Raw genomic sequence first — 17213 nt, 5'->3', positions numbered from 1 at the left:
ATTCACTGAAGGAAGGACGGGCTTCAACAAATATTACTGGAGCAACTGGACATCCATAGACAAAAATATGAACCTCAACTTGTTATTTTAGAAATTAACTAAAAATGAATCACAGAATTAAATGTAAAACTCTAAAATTTTTACAGAAAAAAAATAGGAGAAAATCTTCAGAACCCAGGCAGATCTAGGAAAAAAGTTTAGACTTGACATCAGATGTACAATCCACAAAAGGACAAATTAAATTGTACCTCATCAAAATTTAAAACTTTTGCTTTATGAAAGACTGAAGAGAATGAAAAGACAGGCTACAAACTGGGAGAAAACATTTGCAAACAATATATTCGATAAAGGACCTGTATCCAGAATATGTAAAAACCTCTCAAAACTCAACAGTAAAAAAAAAAAAAAAAATTCTAGAAAATGGGCAAAAGACACAAGCAGGTATTTGTTGAAGAGGACGTAGAGATGACAAACAAGCACATGAAAAGATGTGCTTAGCCATCAAGACAGTGTGAATTTAAACCATTATCACAAATTTCACATGTTCTCACTCATAGGAGTCAAAATGAGTGAAAAATTAAAACAATTGTTCTCATAAAGATAGAAAGTAGAATGATGATGATCAGAGGCTGGGAAGGATGGCAGGTAGTGGGGGGAAGTGGGAATGGTTTAGATGCAAAAATATAGTTAGAATGAATAAGATCTAGTATTTGATAACATAACAGGTTGTCTGTAGTCAACAATAACTTACTGTTATCTTTTTAAATAACTAAAAGAGTAGAACTGGAATGTTCTTAACACAAAAAAATAATAAATGCTTGAGGTGATGGAGATACCCTAACTACCCTGACTTGATTATCACACATTGTGCGCCCGTATCAAAATATCACATGTACCCCATAAACATATATAACTATTATGTACCAATAATAATTTAACAAAATTTTTTAAAACCACCATAAGATATGATATCACTACATACCTATCAAAATGGTGGCTACATGTAAAATTTTGATAATATCAAACGCTGTCAAGGATTCAGGGAAACGGGGTCACTTAGATGGCTGAAAGAAATGTAAAATTATATGGCCACCCGAGAAAAGAGTATGTCATTTTATTTCAAAACTAAACATGTACTTACCACATGCAACCCAGAAACTGCACTCCTGGACATTTATCCCAGAAAATGAAAACTTAACATTCACACACAAACCTATGCACACGTTTATAGCAGATTTATTCCTAATAGCCAAAAACTAGAAATAACACAAATATCCTTCATATCCTCCAATGGGTAAAATAAACTGTGCTACCTCTTCTGTACCATGGGAAACTACGCAGCAATAAAATGGAATGGATTATTGATACATGCTACAACTTGAATGGATCTCAAAGAAATTATTCTGAGCAAAAAATTTTATAACAGCAAAAGCCAATCCTCATACTGCATTCCACTTATACAGCATTCTCAAAATGACAAAATTACAGACATGAAGAACAGACAGTGATTGGTACAAATTAGGAACTTGGGAAGAAGGGTGGTGGCTATGACTATGAAAGGGTAGCATAAGCAATCCTGTATCCTGACTGTGGTGTTGGTCACATGAAATGTACATGACATTACTGAAAGCTGAAACCCTAGGAACAGAAACCAGACCAGTGATTGCTAAAGAGCGGTTGGGGAGAGTGGTTTAATTACAAAGGTAAGGAGGGGATTTTTGAGGGTGATGGAAATATTCTGTATGTTGATTGTAGTCCTTGTTACATTCATCATACATCATACACACATCACCTTAAAATGGTGAATTTTACTGTATGCAAAATATGCCTCAATAAAGAACAAAAAAATCTGTTTGTAAATAAATGAATGTAAATACTAAAAAATGTTAAGAGTGGCATTCTGTAAGTGGGAGTATTACTTGTTGATTTTTAAATCTTTTTTCAGTATTCTGTATTACTTTTTAAATAAAAACTAATGAAAGTTTTTTTAAAAATCTACACATTTGATAAACCTATATATAACTAAATATGCACATACACACGAGTGCATGTATAAGTGATGAAATCTGAGTATGGTTGATAGATTATATCCATGTCAATTTGTGATACTGTTCAATAATTATGCAAGATGTTACCACTGGGAGAAATAGGTAAAAGGTATATGAGATCTCTATTATTTCTTACAACTGCATGTAAAAGTATAATTATCTCAAAATAAAAAGTTAAAACAAAGGAATGATCCAGTACACATCAAGAGCTACAATCATGCTCATAACTCGACTTAGCAGTTTCATTTCAGAAGTCAGCATTTATCTACTCAACACCCACAGGAGGCACTGTGGTAGGTGACGGAGATTCAGTGGTGAAAAAGGCAAGCATAGAGACTGTCTTCATGAACTTTCATTCTAGGAAATGGGAAAACAGCTCAATGTATGAAAAGGGTCATTAATCTTCAGTCATATGGGTAAGAATTGGAATCAAACTAAATTTTTAATAATAAGAGAAAGATTATGTCATTTTTGGAATACCATATGCCTATTAAAATGATTATAAATATTATTTAACAGGATGGAGAAAAGCTTGTAACATTAAAGAGAATACTAAGTTTTAAAATGACATAATCATTAGTATTGATAATTAATGACAACTTATTTTATATGAATAAAATTTTATTGAATTTTAGATAATTAGAAAGAATAAAGAAATGCAAGATAAATGCTTTCTAAACAGCATCCGATAGCATCATCTTTTCAGTGTCATGGTATTTTCACTTTTCTTTATAAAAAGTATAGACATTCATTTATTTAAATTTTTACAAAGTAAGAACCATCAAATGGAAAAAAATAAGTAATGCTAAAGTAAATTCAGCTTTTTATCAATACTGAAATGGTTGGCAATGGTTAGGTTCTGAGTGTAGCCTTTTGGAAAAACAGTGTTTGCAGCAGCTGTTGGTGTCCATTCATTCAAATAACTAAAAAAAAAAGTTAGGAAGGAAGCCACTCCCTGTGAAGACTACGCTTGCAGGAGAAGAGGGCAAAAAGCATGGTGGTAAGAGGGAGTGAGAGAACACATCCCAGAAAGAAAAGACACTCTTACTGAGACATGGGATGAGTATCATAAATAATCTAGGAAACAAATCTGGGAAGAAATTTGTGAGTTGCTTAAAGTGTGGTTAACGCAAGACAGTCAAATGACCAGATCTACATAGCACAAAATAAAGTGGGGGAGTTTGTAAATTAATCTGGTGAACCGCAAGGCCAGCCAAGCCAGGTAGTAACCACAAAAGGAATCCCTTTACAATGGTGTAAAATGCGTCTGGGCAACACTGCAACCCTGAGCTGACACAAATGTAGGGTAGACACTTCCAGCAGCACACCAGAAGATACACCTTTTGTCTCAGTCTTACCTCTTTTGCAAAAAGAATTATTTTGAAAAACAAAACAGAAAAACAACTTCTGCCCTCCCTGACAAGTAAGTTAAACTCTACTTGTCAAATAAAGAGAAAGTTATCTATCTCAGTACAAAAGGCATCAGGTGCTGTCCTCACTAATATTAACCTACTGTAATAGCAAGGGAGATCTGAACAACCTTGCTCTGAGAGGCTGCCCAGTAAGCCTACAACCTCTTAGCCCTACCTTCCTGCCCACACAACCTAGCTCGTTCATGATATGATGGACCTCTATGAGCTCACTAAATACAACCATTGAACAAGGTATTATACAATAGTCTTTTCTTTCTTAGCCCAATGCCTCTCATGTATTTTTAAAAAAAATCTTCTATAAAAAAATATTTTTCCAGGAAAAAATAAACAGTAATTGCCATGGACCTGTAACAGATCCTAGAATAACACAGACAGGCAAGAATCTGTCAATATAGCAATATTCCAAATATGAAATTCATGGTTCAGGAAGACATAAATAAATAAATATGAAGGGGCTTCTCAAAGACGTTTCCTTTGTTTTCCCCCATTTCTTACTGAATTTTGCTCATGTAAAAAGTTTTGATTATATGACAGAAGAGTCAGCCCTGTTGGGACCAATATTAAACATTTATACCATTAAGCCCTCTACGTAACGAGGGAATTGGGAGAGACAGAACATATCACAGGGTTGCTCATTATTTTCTTAAAGACACATACCTTTTAAAATAATTTCAATATTTAAACTCCATCTGGCACTTTAGTCTCTTAAAAATTATTAAGTTAGGCATGAAGAACAAACCCATCTGGGCGGCAGTTTGGATTTTAAGTGCTATTTTGCTCTTGTATCTTTTTCCTTGGCTTGGCACATCTTTGAGATCCAGCAGAATCCCAGGACATCTTTGGTGGGGAAGCAAGTCTTCAGGATACAGCATTCCAGTCCATTTTACACATCTCAGTGGCTAAGTAACAGCACTGCCTCCTTCTTTGTGCATTTTACTCATTATAAGGAAGTGTTTCTTTCCCAGCACTCCCCCACCCCACCCTCCCCCTTGTATGAGGGCATTCCATTTATTCATTTCTGAACACAACACTTCCTCATGTCCTATACCAAGGACCCAGCCCGACTCTGGGCTGGTACCATGACAGGTACTGCACCAATTCGCTCCAGCGTTGCATGGCTGATGGTGTAGGAATGACTTTGTGGAGGCCGAGGCTTCCTACTGACTGAGCCATTGCTCCTGGACATCACCTGTGGTGATGACCCTCTGTTGGCTGTCACTACCAGAGTCTTATGTTGACCCGGGACCAGATGGCTCCCATTAGCATAAATGGATGGTATGCTGGCATTGCCTGAGCGGAGGGAGAAAGACTGGCCCAAGTCACTGAAGTGGTTGACTGACTCTGTGTTTCTATGAACTTTTGGATTGTTGCTCCAGTATCGACTGTTGTAGGTATTGGAAGAGGTTAGTGTGTTGTTGTCTGAGGAGGAAATCTCAGTGTGAAATGCTTTGGCAGAAGAACACTTGGGTGGAAGATCATCCTCTCTGAAAGGAACAAAATAAAGTTGTCATTAGGATTTACTTCAAGTTAATCCTATCCTCCTACCCTGGAATCTTTCTTTTCATGTTAAGGCTTATACATCCAAAAAACAAATCCAGGACGTCTCTCGTGAAAGCAGGCATGGCAACCCTGGATGGCCTCAGCTTTGGCATCCATTCCCTTTGAGACAATGGTCAAGAAAATCTCTCCTCAGCTTCTCAGTCTCCAACAGCAGAAAAGGAAATCTCAGATCTCTCAGAGAATGTCTCTTCCAGTACAACTTTTAAATATATATGTAAACAAAATTCACATAAATATGTTTATATATCATATAGTAAATATATAAAAATCTTGATTTATATATATTTATAGTAAATACATAGTATCTTGCTTTATATTTATAGTAAATATTCATATATATAGTAAATATATATTTATTCACTCATACATATTTACTATAAGTAGGAAATTGGTCCATGAAGAAATCTACTAAACTAGGTGTCATAAAATAGCTGGGAAATCAAACTATAGGTATGCAGAACTTCAAGAAATAATCAGAGTTGGCCTGACTGTATTGCTCTATGGAGACTGAGAAATCACTGTGGGGTGCTGATGACAGGTTCTCCTCAGTAATCTTATCCTGGGGAAGACTCTATCCCTGCATATGGCCCAACACTTAAGAATTACAACAGGCTAAAAGAAGTCATTTAATTTAAGATGTTAACCAATTCATTTAACATTTATTGAGTACACTTTACAATATGTTTCATGTAAAAAAGACACAAATCCAACCTAAGAAACCTCTAGTCATGGAGGGTAGTAATCAATGAAAAAAGTTCACAAGTCTGAAAGGTTGGGCAAGGCGCTAAAGACAACTTATGTGAGGAGGTGATGCCTGGCCTAATCCAGAATCAGATTAAGGAATTTAGTAAAGAGATAGATCAAATGAGAAGCATGGTCCAGGAAGAGAGTAGAGGCTTGAGTAAAACCTCTGAGTAATGGGAAAATGCAGGACAGACTAGAAGGCAAAGTATGCTGAGAGTGGTGAGAGAGAAGATACGCAGGCAAGAATCAGATCCTGTAAGGCTATGGTATGTCTCACTATGGAGACTGGAGTCATTACAGCATTTTCAATACAGATATGCCATGATGAAATCTGAGACTGAGCCTGGACCCTCAAATCTCCCCAGTATGACTAGGTCACTTTTCTTTAAAGATCATGTTGGCACTGTTTTCTTAAAATGTTCCTATTCTTGTCTGAACTACCTTTCTGAGCCAAATTGCCTTTCTGAGCCATAGTGCTGTGGCCTGACTGTGTACAGGCACTGGTATGCTCTTATGGCGTTCCTTCTTGCTTTATGTTCACATCTATTATAAATGTCAATAGGAAACGCATGCTTTAGACACTACCTTTCCCGTTGTGGCAGCCACCTAACCCTGCCTATCCCGGAGATATGGAAGAGAAGGGGAATTCTTCATTTGTATCTTCCTAGTTGGGCACATGCTGGACCGTCCCCTCCTTCATGATCCAGTGAATAAAGCTGTGTGGTACCATGAAGAAAAGTGATATACAAGAAAATATCATGTGGCCACTTTAATAGTCTTGGCCATTAGAGCTTTACGATTAGCAGATATATCTTAACTGCCAAAAATGAATAGAAATACACAATGGCTATGCAGGACAAATTTGAAAAATCTGACACACAAACCTTATTTCATTAGGAATTTCTTCTTCTTCCTCCTCTTTATTTTTGCTTCTCCAATAAAAGAATGCCCCCAAAATTAGTGCAATGCAAAAAATGATAATAACTGCACCAGTGCCAACGGCTCCAGCTATGAGTCCAATGTTCCTGGGCTGGGCTGCAAAATATATTTAAGGTATATTTAAGAAAAAAAGAAAGAGAGAAATAGCATATACCCATGCAACTGTAATAAGCACATAAGCTTACTAGATAATCTGCTTAAAATGTATAAAACTGTCTAAAATCTTTCATCCATATAAAGTTAAACCTCAATTAACTTTCTATATTGTCAGTGGCTAGGACCAACACATAGTAGGCTCTGAACATATTTTGAATGAATAAACAATTAAATGACTTGCACATTTTAGGAGAACAATACCTACAGTAGGTAACAGACAGCACCAATCTAACTTGCCTAATCTACCCTACATGAATGCTGGAAACTAGGGGATATCCTTCTACCTCAACCCAGCCAGATCACTCCCTTTCGCAACTGGAATTCAAATATCCCAGAATTCTCAACTAAAGAGAAGTTTTCTACACTGCCATTTACAACCTAGACACTCAAAAATTATGCAGATATAAAAAATTAGGAAAAAACACGAGAAGGTCTTGCTATACCCATAAGATTATTACCATTTTCATAATGTATATGTATATAGCATTATACAATAAGAACTTGTTCAATTTTATTGATCCTGAGGAGAAAGATATTTTGTCATAAAGATTATCATATTGCTGAGGCTGGAAAGTATACTAAAACATTTATAAACTATTTTCAATAATGATTAAAACCAAAACAATTTCTATTTAATCTTCAGATAGCCTTAAGACAATTCAGCAGAACTCTTCATTTTCTGGTATAACAAAGATCTTAGAGTTTCAGATCCAGGGTTGACATCAGAATTCCATATGCTTACGTGAAATAACCTGGAGATCCAGAAGACAGGTGCTGGTTCCAATAGCGTTAGAAGCCACACACTGGTACAAACCTGAAGTCAGGGCACTGATGTTCCGGATGGTGACTGTTCCCTGGACCTGGTCTGTCACAAAAATAATCATCAAGTGAGGATTTGGCAGGACTAATAGCAAAACCAAAGAAATCAGGAGAAGACTATAAAAACAGATGAACACTGGAGAGCTATCAATAAATTTTTTTGGGGGGTAGAGTGAGAAATTATTGGTTCATGAATGTTAAAGACTAAAATTACTGTATCACTTTAAAGACCTGGAACTTTGGAGGGCTGTCCTAAATAAGAACAATCTTAAAACTCAATCTGCAGGTTAGCATGTAAAGTCCTAAATGTTAGTAGATTTCTCTGAGGAAATGGTGGCTAATACTTATCCTAGAGAATTTAAGGTAACACCAAATTCTAGTTCTCAGGAACTGCAGTAACATAAAGTTCATGTTAAACTTATAATAACTTTAACTTCATACCTGATGAAGAAAATATCAAATCTGTGCTCTAAGATATAGACTGTTACTCCCTAACAACAATTACAGTTGTTTGTGTTAAGTCAGATCCTCCAAGAAGTAGGCACCAAGACAAGCATGAGGTTTCCTGGAGGAAATATCAGTAAAAGAAATGTGAGAGGAAGCTGCAGAAGGCAGGGAGAGCCTCAGACTTCGGTGTAGGTCTCACCACTCACTGTCAAGGGGAGAGGGAAGCAAGGAAGATCGGGTAGGAAGAGTCTCAGGCTGCAACACAGTTTTATGGAAGTGTCCAGTAGGCAGATGGGGAGTCCTTGAGCCAAAGTCACATGTTAAAGGAGTCCCATGCTTTGCAGAAATAGGCCTGCATTAGGCCCTAACCCTAACCCTAACTCCTCATCACTGGCTGGGAGCAGCCCAAAGGAAGCTTGGTCTTGGTGCCAAGCAGTGGTGGATCTAGAGGAGAAGCAGCAGGGCTTTCAGTCAATTATGTTCCCCATATCGGGAGTTTGAACAATAAATTTTCAAGGCCACTGCACTGGTATTGCCAAGAAATGTTTCAATAGTTCACATTTTAGTAATTCATCATTAGCATATTTTGATTATTTATTCCTATAAAATACAAATGACTTACAGGAATAACTTTAAAAAGTTAATAGTTATTAATATGTGCCAGGCATTGGGTAAGCTTTTATATGTATTATTTCAATCTTTACAATTACCCTGAGGTATTTTTATTATTAATCTCATTGAACAGTCAAGGAGACTGAAGCTTTAGATGTGTAATAAGATTACACAGCTGGTTGTTAAGAAATTCAGTTGGATGAAGGGGCTGTTTCACCTCTAAGCTCTAGGCTTCACTGCCTTCCTTATGCAGGAAAGAGAATACATTCAGTCATCTCAACCATTCAAAATAGCTGCAAATTTAGAAGTAAATGGAAAAGCTTCCTAATAGGACAAGTAAAAAAATACTCTGACACAAAGTCCAAGTATGCCTGGGGCTACACCTGGAGCTATCCCCACCCTGGGTTACTTATTTTTAGATGGAACTAAGATTTAGTTAACTGGTTTCTGCTGGCAACCATCATCTCTATCTAGATCAAAGGCAGAAGCAGACAGGAGGGTTCAGCAAAAGCAGACCTGAGTAAAGTGTGCATGCATTTATTAATTCATTCATTTAATAAATAAATATTTATTGAGCATCTTCCTTTGTGTTTGGTTTTCTGAGCATGGTGATAAAATAATGAACAAGACAAGCCCAGTCCCTTACCCTAATGAGACAAGTATACACACAATTACAATATATGGGGTAGTGCCAGCCAGAGATAGAGAACAGAGAGTGATAGGGGAGCATACAGGAGGGGCATCTAATGAGGGATTGAGAAATCAAATAGACTACAGGGGAGGAGAAAATAATTGCTGTCTCAAAAATTACCAGGCACACAGAAAGGTGCTAAATAAAGGTGATCAATAAATAAAAGGGCTGCCTACTCTTTAGTGTCTGTTGTGTACCACATACACTGTCCTAAGAAACACTGAATATGCCTCATTTAATCTTCATAACAAGCTTATGTTCTATATTCCCTACTTTTCAAAGACAGCTCAGAGAAGCTATGTAATTTGTCCAAGATCACAGAGTATACAAGTAGCAGCAATCTATAAAATGAGGTTGGTCCAAGTTCAAAGCTTGTACTCACCATATACACACTTGGCATTCTAGTAAGGCATTTAAAATCACATTATTCTATAGGATGCATCTATAGAATATCTCCTGACCAATACATGTTCCAATGCTGTTAGTATTATAAACTAAGCAACGTGCCTATCTCCCTCTTCAACACATGTACTAATATCATCAATGCAAGAAAACCATAATCTCCAGGCAATCAACTACATAATTTGTGTTCCTGGGGTTTTTGCTGCTGTTGTTGTTGTTGTTGTTGTTGTTGTTGTTATTGTTGTTAGTGGTGGTGGGTTTTCTCCTAAGCTCTGGAATTCTAAAAATTTGAATAGAAAACTGGTAATTTTGTTGACATTTCCAGAGACAATTTGGGAAACTGTAAACAGCTCCTCTACGCAGCATTCTGGCATGCAGAAAGAGGTAAACTCTAAATATTCTTGCTTTAAAAAGTTATTTTTAAAAGGTGAAGTCATTGTCTTCCTTTTGTCTCTATAGATGCCAACACCATGAGCATGTTACTGTAAGAAAATATTATTAAATGAGGTTGATATACCACGGTAGATTTAACTTGGAATATAATCAGAGAAGGAGACAGGTATATTGATAACAGAAGATTAACCAGAACAAAACAGCCTGTTTATGCAGACAAGGCAAAATAGAGAAGGGAGCAACTCCAGCAAACAGCAGACTGTTTGCAGCCACAAAGCACACAGCCCTTCCCGAAACTAGCAGGCTAATTCCTCAATCTGTCATTTCACTTGGTCTGCTCGGGCAGGGAAGTAGTTTTCTGAAATAAAGTCAGAGAAAAAATATTCTTTTGAGCTTCTTTTAAAGAATAGGGAAAGTTCAATGGCATGAAACTACATAGTTTGGGGAACTCAAAGGACATCACACTCCACTGTTTCAATTTATAGCAACTATGTACCTGGTTCACCAGCTATATATCTGGCATAGAAGGCCCTTCTGAATTAGAAAAAATCAAATGTTAGTGTACATTTCCAGTTCCATCCTTTCTCCTTAGCTCCAGAATGCTGCCTCTGGCTGCCTAGTAGCTGATGTATCTGCTAAGAGCACATTCCAGTTGGAGAGCCTAAGTTTGAATCTATTCTACCTACTACTAGTCATATGGTCTTGAGTGTGTTCCCTGTTCTTCATCAGCATTTTAGTTTCCTCATCTGTAATTTGGAGCTACCAAAGTGCCTACAACCGCAGATTACTGTGAGGACTAAATGAAAGGTTAGTATGGTACATGGTAATGTTTCCATGTGGGAATTCCTTCCTGGCACTTCTAGGGGAACTGATATATTTTTCTGAATCATAAAATATTCAATCAAGAAATATGAAAAATGTCCAGTGTCTCCCAATGGATATTAATTCCCAATAGATATTGATCTTCAGGATTTGAAGAGTGATAGATAAGAATTCTTAAATCATAAGTTATATATTTTTCATGATTTATATATTTTAAATAATGAGTGACTATAATAAACTGAAAATTTCTTATATAAAAGTTTCAGAAGTATTCTATAGGCTATATAACAATGGATGCATACTTTATTGCTACTTGAATGAATATGTTACATCAAAATTACATATTTCAATAATATGTAAAAATGATCCTAACCTGAAAAAGATATTTAATTTTAAAAAATTGTAAATAAAGGGAAAATTAATACAAAATAAATGTCAAATAAAAATCTGTGGAAAAACTTAAAGATAACATCACAAATACTTAATATCAAACTCTATTACTCTTAAAGATAAATTTAAAATATAACATTGGACACAGAAAATTTTATTTCATTTTGTGTTGATGCTGGCTGAATTAAGGCAGAGATTGAGAAGGGACAGCGAAAGAACCTGTTCCCATTAATAGAATTTCCAAGAACACCATCCAGATGGATGTTAGGATACATCCCGCTTCACAGTAGCTCAGTTCCTTCAGACAATGATAAAAATATTTTGTCTGTTTGCCTTGATTTTGTTTTGGCATTGAAACAGATATTGTTTTTGCCAAATCAGATTTTAAATTCATTTCTGATCTCATGTTAGTATCCTGCAGAGCAACATTCTCATCCTCTTCTATTTGCGTTTCTGCCATTCAAGTATTCACAAAGAGCTGAAGCCTAGAGCAAATATTCAAACTTGTGAAAATACCAAAGAACATTACTCAGCATTATTTGAATAATGTAGTATGTATAAACACATTAGTATTTCTTTGCAAAAATGATTCACCATTAGCAACATACAAGAAGGCCATGACCACACACTTATCACATGGCAAAAGCTACAAGCAAGACCAACTAATTGCATTTTGACTGCTTCTCTCCTACCCACTTCTGTTGACTCTGCTTTTACTTTTAACTGGACATCAACAGATTCTTCTGAATCCGTATATCTCTATGTTGACTGTTGCTCTTTAATTCTCAAAGAATGGCACATGGTGCTCAAGAAATGTTATAATTATCATTATTTCAATCCCCATCTAGAGGTCCCAGGAGACCACTCAACTCACTACTTTCCTCAAGCAAACTTCTACAAATTCCTCTTCTGAGTTAACATGGTTACTGTTGATTCAGCGGTCCACAACGGGAATCTGGGTTAACTCTGACTCTTCTCATTTCAAACATCTAATCAAGCTCCATATATTGTAATTTTTTCCTCAATCTCTCTTGAATCTTACCCTTCCCCGCTGTGCCTTCTCCATCCCTGTCACTAGAGACTTAGTTCAGGTCCTCTTCATTTCTTGATGGGGCTATTATCAAAGCCTTCCATTTATAACTGGCTGCCAATCTTTCAGCCTGATTACTGACACAGTTTCTAAAATGCGTATCTGGTGATCTTCTCTTGTTTATAAATGTCAGTGCATCTCTACAGTTAAAGATAACATCCAAACTCCTTGCATATTATATAAAGCCTTTCACAATCTGGACTTTACCTTTTCAAGCTCCTCTCTGGTCAAATCCCCATGTCGCTTTATGTCAGCTTCACAGATACTCTCACTTGAAAACGTCAAACTTTTACACTTGCAAGATTTTGTAAGTATGGTTCCCTGTATTTATAATACCCACTTTTAACCAGTAAAACTTCTATCAATCATTTAAGACCCCTTTCCTGCTTGGGAATCCTTTTCCCTATAAAATTCTTCCCAGACTCCTCAGGGACAAGTAATATTTCTATCATTTAAATTTTATAGCACTGCATACATTTTTATAGCACTAACATGTAGTGCTATGATTTTCTCTTTATATCCGTCTCCTCCATTAGGCAGTGAGCTCTAGGATGGAGATATGTTTCCTTGTATTTCTCTACCTTCCCCAACACTCAACTCTGAAGCAGTTGCACAGAATAAGGTGTGTGTTTATGTGTGTATGCATACACACACACATATTTAAAAATGAATGAATATATACACAAATTAATATAGTGATAATTGCTGGCATTTAATCTTTTTAAAAAGAGGAAGCACTGAACATTATATAGGATTTGCTTCTTTATGTCAGAGGGCAAAAAAAAAAAACTCAACTTCAGTTAGAATAACATCTTGATGAAGCAGAAAAAAGCACTCATTTATTCAGCACTTTTAGTGGGCAAAAATGTTTCTGCTCCCCATGAAAAAAATTATGGAACCACTCTTACTGGGAAGGGAAACAGCAGTGTCAGTCCAAGAAACAGGATCAGGCTGTGTGTGCTGGCTCATACCTATAATCCCAGCACTTTGGGAGGCCGAGGCATTTGAGACCAGCTTGGTCAACATAGCAAGGCCCCATCAGAACACTAAGGCAGGAAGATAACTGAGCCCAGGAGTTTGAGGTTACAGTAAGCTGTCATCATGCCACTGCACTCCAGCCTGGGTGGGTAACAGAGCAAGGCTTTGTCTCTAAAAAATGAGAGAAGAGAGACAGAGAGAGAGAGAGCAAAGAGGAGAGAGATGAGAGACAGAGAAAGAGAGAGACAGAGAAAGATAATATCAAGATTCCTGAGTGTTACAATCACGCCAAGAGAATTTTAGTACTTCCTATCACTTTTGGGCAAACCTGGTCTCTTCTAGGAGCCTCAGTCTTCTCCCTCATGAGAGTGGGACCATGGTGATATTTAAGATACTCTCCTGCTCAGCTATGATTTCTAAAGATCTACACAGAGTTCTCAGGCAAGCAGGAGAGTTAATCATCTCTCTTCACTGTATTAAATTATGAAAGGATGAGGAAAACAGAGGATTTCTTACAAACCATGAAAGAGAAATGTACAATCTAGTTTGAGAAAATGCTAACCATTCATAATGAAACTAAATGTACCATACTTTATATTTACCAAGTAAAAGAATGGATAGAAAATGAATTGCCATTATTTACACATAATTTTTAAAAACACATTTTAAACTTCTCTATGTATCTTTAAAGTGTGAAGGATATTCTCCCCTTTAAGTCAGAAAGGAAGTGGCTTTTTTACTAATTATCCCTCAGCTTTCCAAGTTTTCCTGACCATTGTGAGAAGTAACTGTGCTTATCTCCACCCTTGGTTGCCAAGAAGCTGCAGGACTTGGAGAGTGGGTGTCATTCCAGGAAGGAATTCCACTCCATGGCTTGATATGCAGCTCCTATGAGCTAGCTCCAGCCCTGGATTTTCAATTGCTGCAGGACAAACCCCGTGTTGCCTCACATCTCCAATCATCTCACTCACCAGCACAGGGCCCAGCCGCCCAACCACCCTCGCTGTACAGACAATCATCCCTTTCCTGTTTTGCTCATCCCTTCATCTTCCTGAAACCTCTAGAGCTGTTGGCAGAAACAAATAGAAAACATAACCTACAGCTTTAGAGAAACTATAGAAGAACAATCCAGGTGAAGAGTTTACATGAGGAAAACAGGAAAGGAATGTCACCATGAAGAAAAGTTAACTACACAACAAACAGAAGGATTAGCATACAAAGAGCATAAAGTTATGTGAAGTTCACTATAAAATTAGTATGCTTAAAATTATTAAACATATACAGAATAGTCACCATAATACAAGAGGATGATGCCATGAAGAGACAAAAGCAACACAGAAACAGAAATAGCCAGGTGCTGCGGCTCAAACCTGTAATACCAGCTACTCGGGAGGCTGAGGTCGGAGGATTGTTTAAGGGCCAGGAGTTTCAAGCTGTAGTGAGCAATGATTGTGCCACTGCACTGCACCCTGGATGACAGAACGGGACTCTATCTCTTAAAAAAAGGAAAGAAAAGAAGAAAATAAATTTAAAACTCAGAGGACAGGCTGAACAGCCATCAGAGCAGGAGCGAGAACTGGTGATCTGGAAAAATAAAAAACAAAAACAAAAAATAACCAGAATGCCAAACAGAAAGGTAAAGAAATTTACAGATAAGCAAAGGATTAAAAAACATGGTTTACAGAATTAAAAGACTAAACCAAGAGCTAATAGGAAGCAATAAACAAGAGAAAAGGCTATATTCAAAAATATAAGGACAGAGATTTTTCAGTAAGTGACAATTCTCTCAATTTAAGAAGCACCACAAGCCCACAGCAGGATTAATAAAAATTAACACACACCTAAAATATATTCTAGGATCTACACAACACCAAGTACAAAAAAAATGCAAAAAGCAAAGGAAGGAAAATGCAAATGCCTACAGACTACCAGGGGATTTCTCAACAGAAACAAGAAAGGTGGGAAGCAAATGAAACATTTTCAAATTCTCGAGAAACAATAACTGATAATCTAGCATTCTATACTCACTAAACTGCATTAAAGAGTATAGGGAAAAAAAGATATTTTCAGAAAAACAAACCTGAGAACAACTTAACACTCATAGATCATCCATGTAATACCTACTGAAGGGTGTATGTACTTAAGAAAATGGAACACAGAAAAAATGACTGTGATGAAAGAAGCAATGTTGAGCCAAAAAACTGGCAAACTTTTGGGTAAATCTATATAAAACTGAAATGTATGTAAACAATGACAAAAATGGGGATGATTAATAAGGAGACAAGTTAAAAACAAGATGGAACAAATATACTAAAGCCAAGAAAATAACTAAAATGCAGACAATAAAAATACAGAAATTAAGCATATGAGAGAGAAGCTGAGAGTCATGGTGGACAGCATGAAAAGGTCCAAAAATGGCTAATAGGAGAGAAGAGAGAGAACTGATGAGATGAAATATTCACACAGATTAGGGAAAATGGAAGAAAGACAGCTTTCTATGGTCCTATTATTTGGATAGAGATTAGAGATTTTTTTTTTTACTTCTAGACTACATTAAATCAAGTACATATTTAAGAACTTTAAGAATAAGCACTAAGAGAAATACACTTATAACTTCAAAAGTAGAGGAGAAAAAATATTATAAAGAATATTCGAATAATCAGTATAAGGTATGGGAAGAGAGGACAAAGAAAAAAGCAAAAAGCTTAATAAATGGAAAACCTCAAATAAAATATCAGACATTGAACCATACCCATAATCATTAATATACATGAATTCAGGACAGACACTCTCAGATTACAAACTGAAAACCAAACTAATCCAGATATATGTTGTTTATAAGCACTATACCTAAAACATAAAGCACAGACAACTGAACGCCAATGAACTATATAATAGAAACATACCAACAAGAATTAACCAAAGAAAGCCACTGTATCTTTTAAGTTTAGTAATTAAAAAAACACAAAAAGCTTATTAAACATAGAGAAACAATGAAATACAAGCTTGTAAGCATCTAATGACACAGGCTCAAGATGGGTAAAGAAAATTGGCAGAATTGTAAGAACAAATTGACAAATCCACAATCTTACAATGTGATTTTTAAATACATATTTCTCATAGTAACATAGCTGAAGCATGTAAAATATTGCTAAAGATACAGAATATTGAATAATACAACTATAACGCTTCCTATGCAATGCATGTGCAAATACCCTAACACCTGCAACACAATGGCTCTTCAAGTCTCCACCTTGGTGGCTGCACTCCAAACACACTGGCCTCTTTGATAATTCACCAAGTACATGGGCACATGCCTGCCTCAAAGCCTTCATATGTCCATTCCCTCTGCCTGGAATGCTCTCCAGTACCCATATTCACAGGGCTCATTCCTTCATTATCTTTAAATATTTGCTAGAATATAATGAGGCTTACCCTAAGCACCTTACTCAAAACTGCTGCTCCTCATACCCTAACTAATCTATTTTACCCTGATCTAATTTTTCCCCACAGAACTTTTCACCTTGTAACAAATTCTACAATTTACTGATTATATTCCATTTCCACCCATTAGAATGTAAGCTCTACAAAGGAAAGAATATCCTGTTCAGCAACGTATCTTCAGCATCTAGAACAGTTTCTGGCACCTGATAGGTGCTTAACAAACATCTGAGGGAGGGAGGGAGGGA

The 17213-nt window shown here is 36.4% G+C and overlaps 1 protein-coding gene across 3 annotated transcripts in view; it reads right to left on the bottom strand.

Annotated features, from left to right (window-relative positions):
- Positions 1–2651: 2651 nt before the first annotated feature.
- IGSF11 (immunoglobulin superfamily, member 11) overlaps positions 2652–17213 on the bottom strand; it is a 206091-nt gene continuing 191529 nt past the window's right edge. For 2 of the 3 annotated variants that reach the window (XM_011987198.1, XM_011987197.1), the window contains 3 exons: positions 7623–7745; positions 6670–6820; positions 2652–4965 (listed from right to left, as the gene is read on the bottom strand). In XM_011987198.1, coding sequence (XP_011842588.1) covers positions 4524–4965; positions 6670–6820; positions 7623–7745 — 716 coding nt within the window. In that variant the 3' untranslated portion in view covers positions 2652–4523. The remainder of the gene's footprint in view (positions 4966–6669; positions 6821–7622; positions 7746–17213) is intronic. The other variant, XM_011987199.1, reaches the window with a different exon arrangement.

This window comes from Mandrillus leucophaeus, unplaced genomic scaffold (genome assembly GCF_000951045.1).
Source record: "Mandrillus leucophaeus isolate KB7577 unplaced genomic scaffold, Mleu.le_1.0 Scaffold302, whole genome shotgun sequence".
NCBI lineage: Eukaryota > Metazoa > Chordata > Mammalia > Primates > Cercopithecidae > Mandrillus > Mandrillus leucophaeus.
The sequence above is the reverse complement of the archived record's forward strand: the minus strand, read 5'-3'. Positions and strand labels throughout refer to the sequence as shown.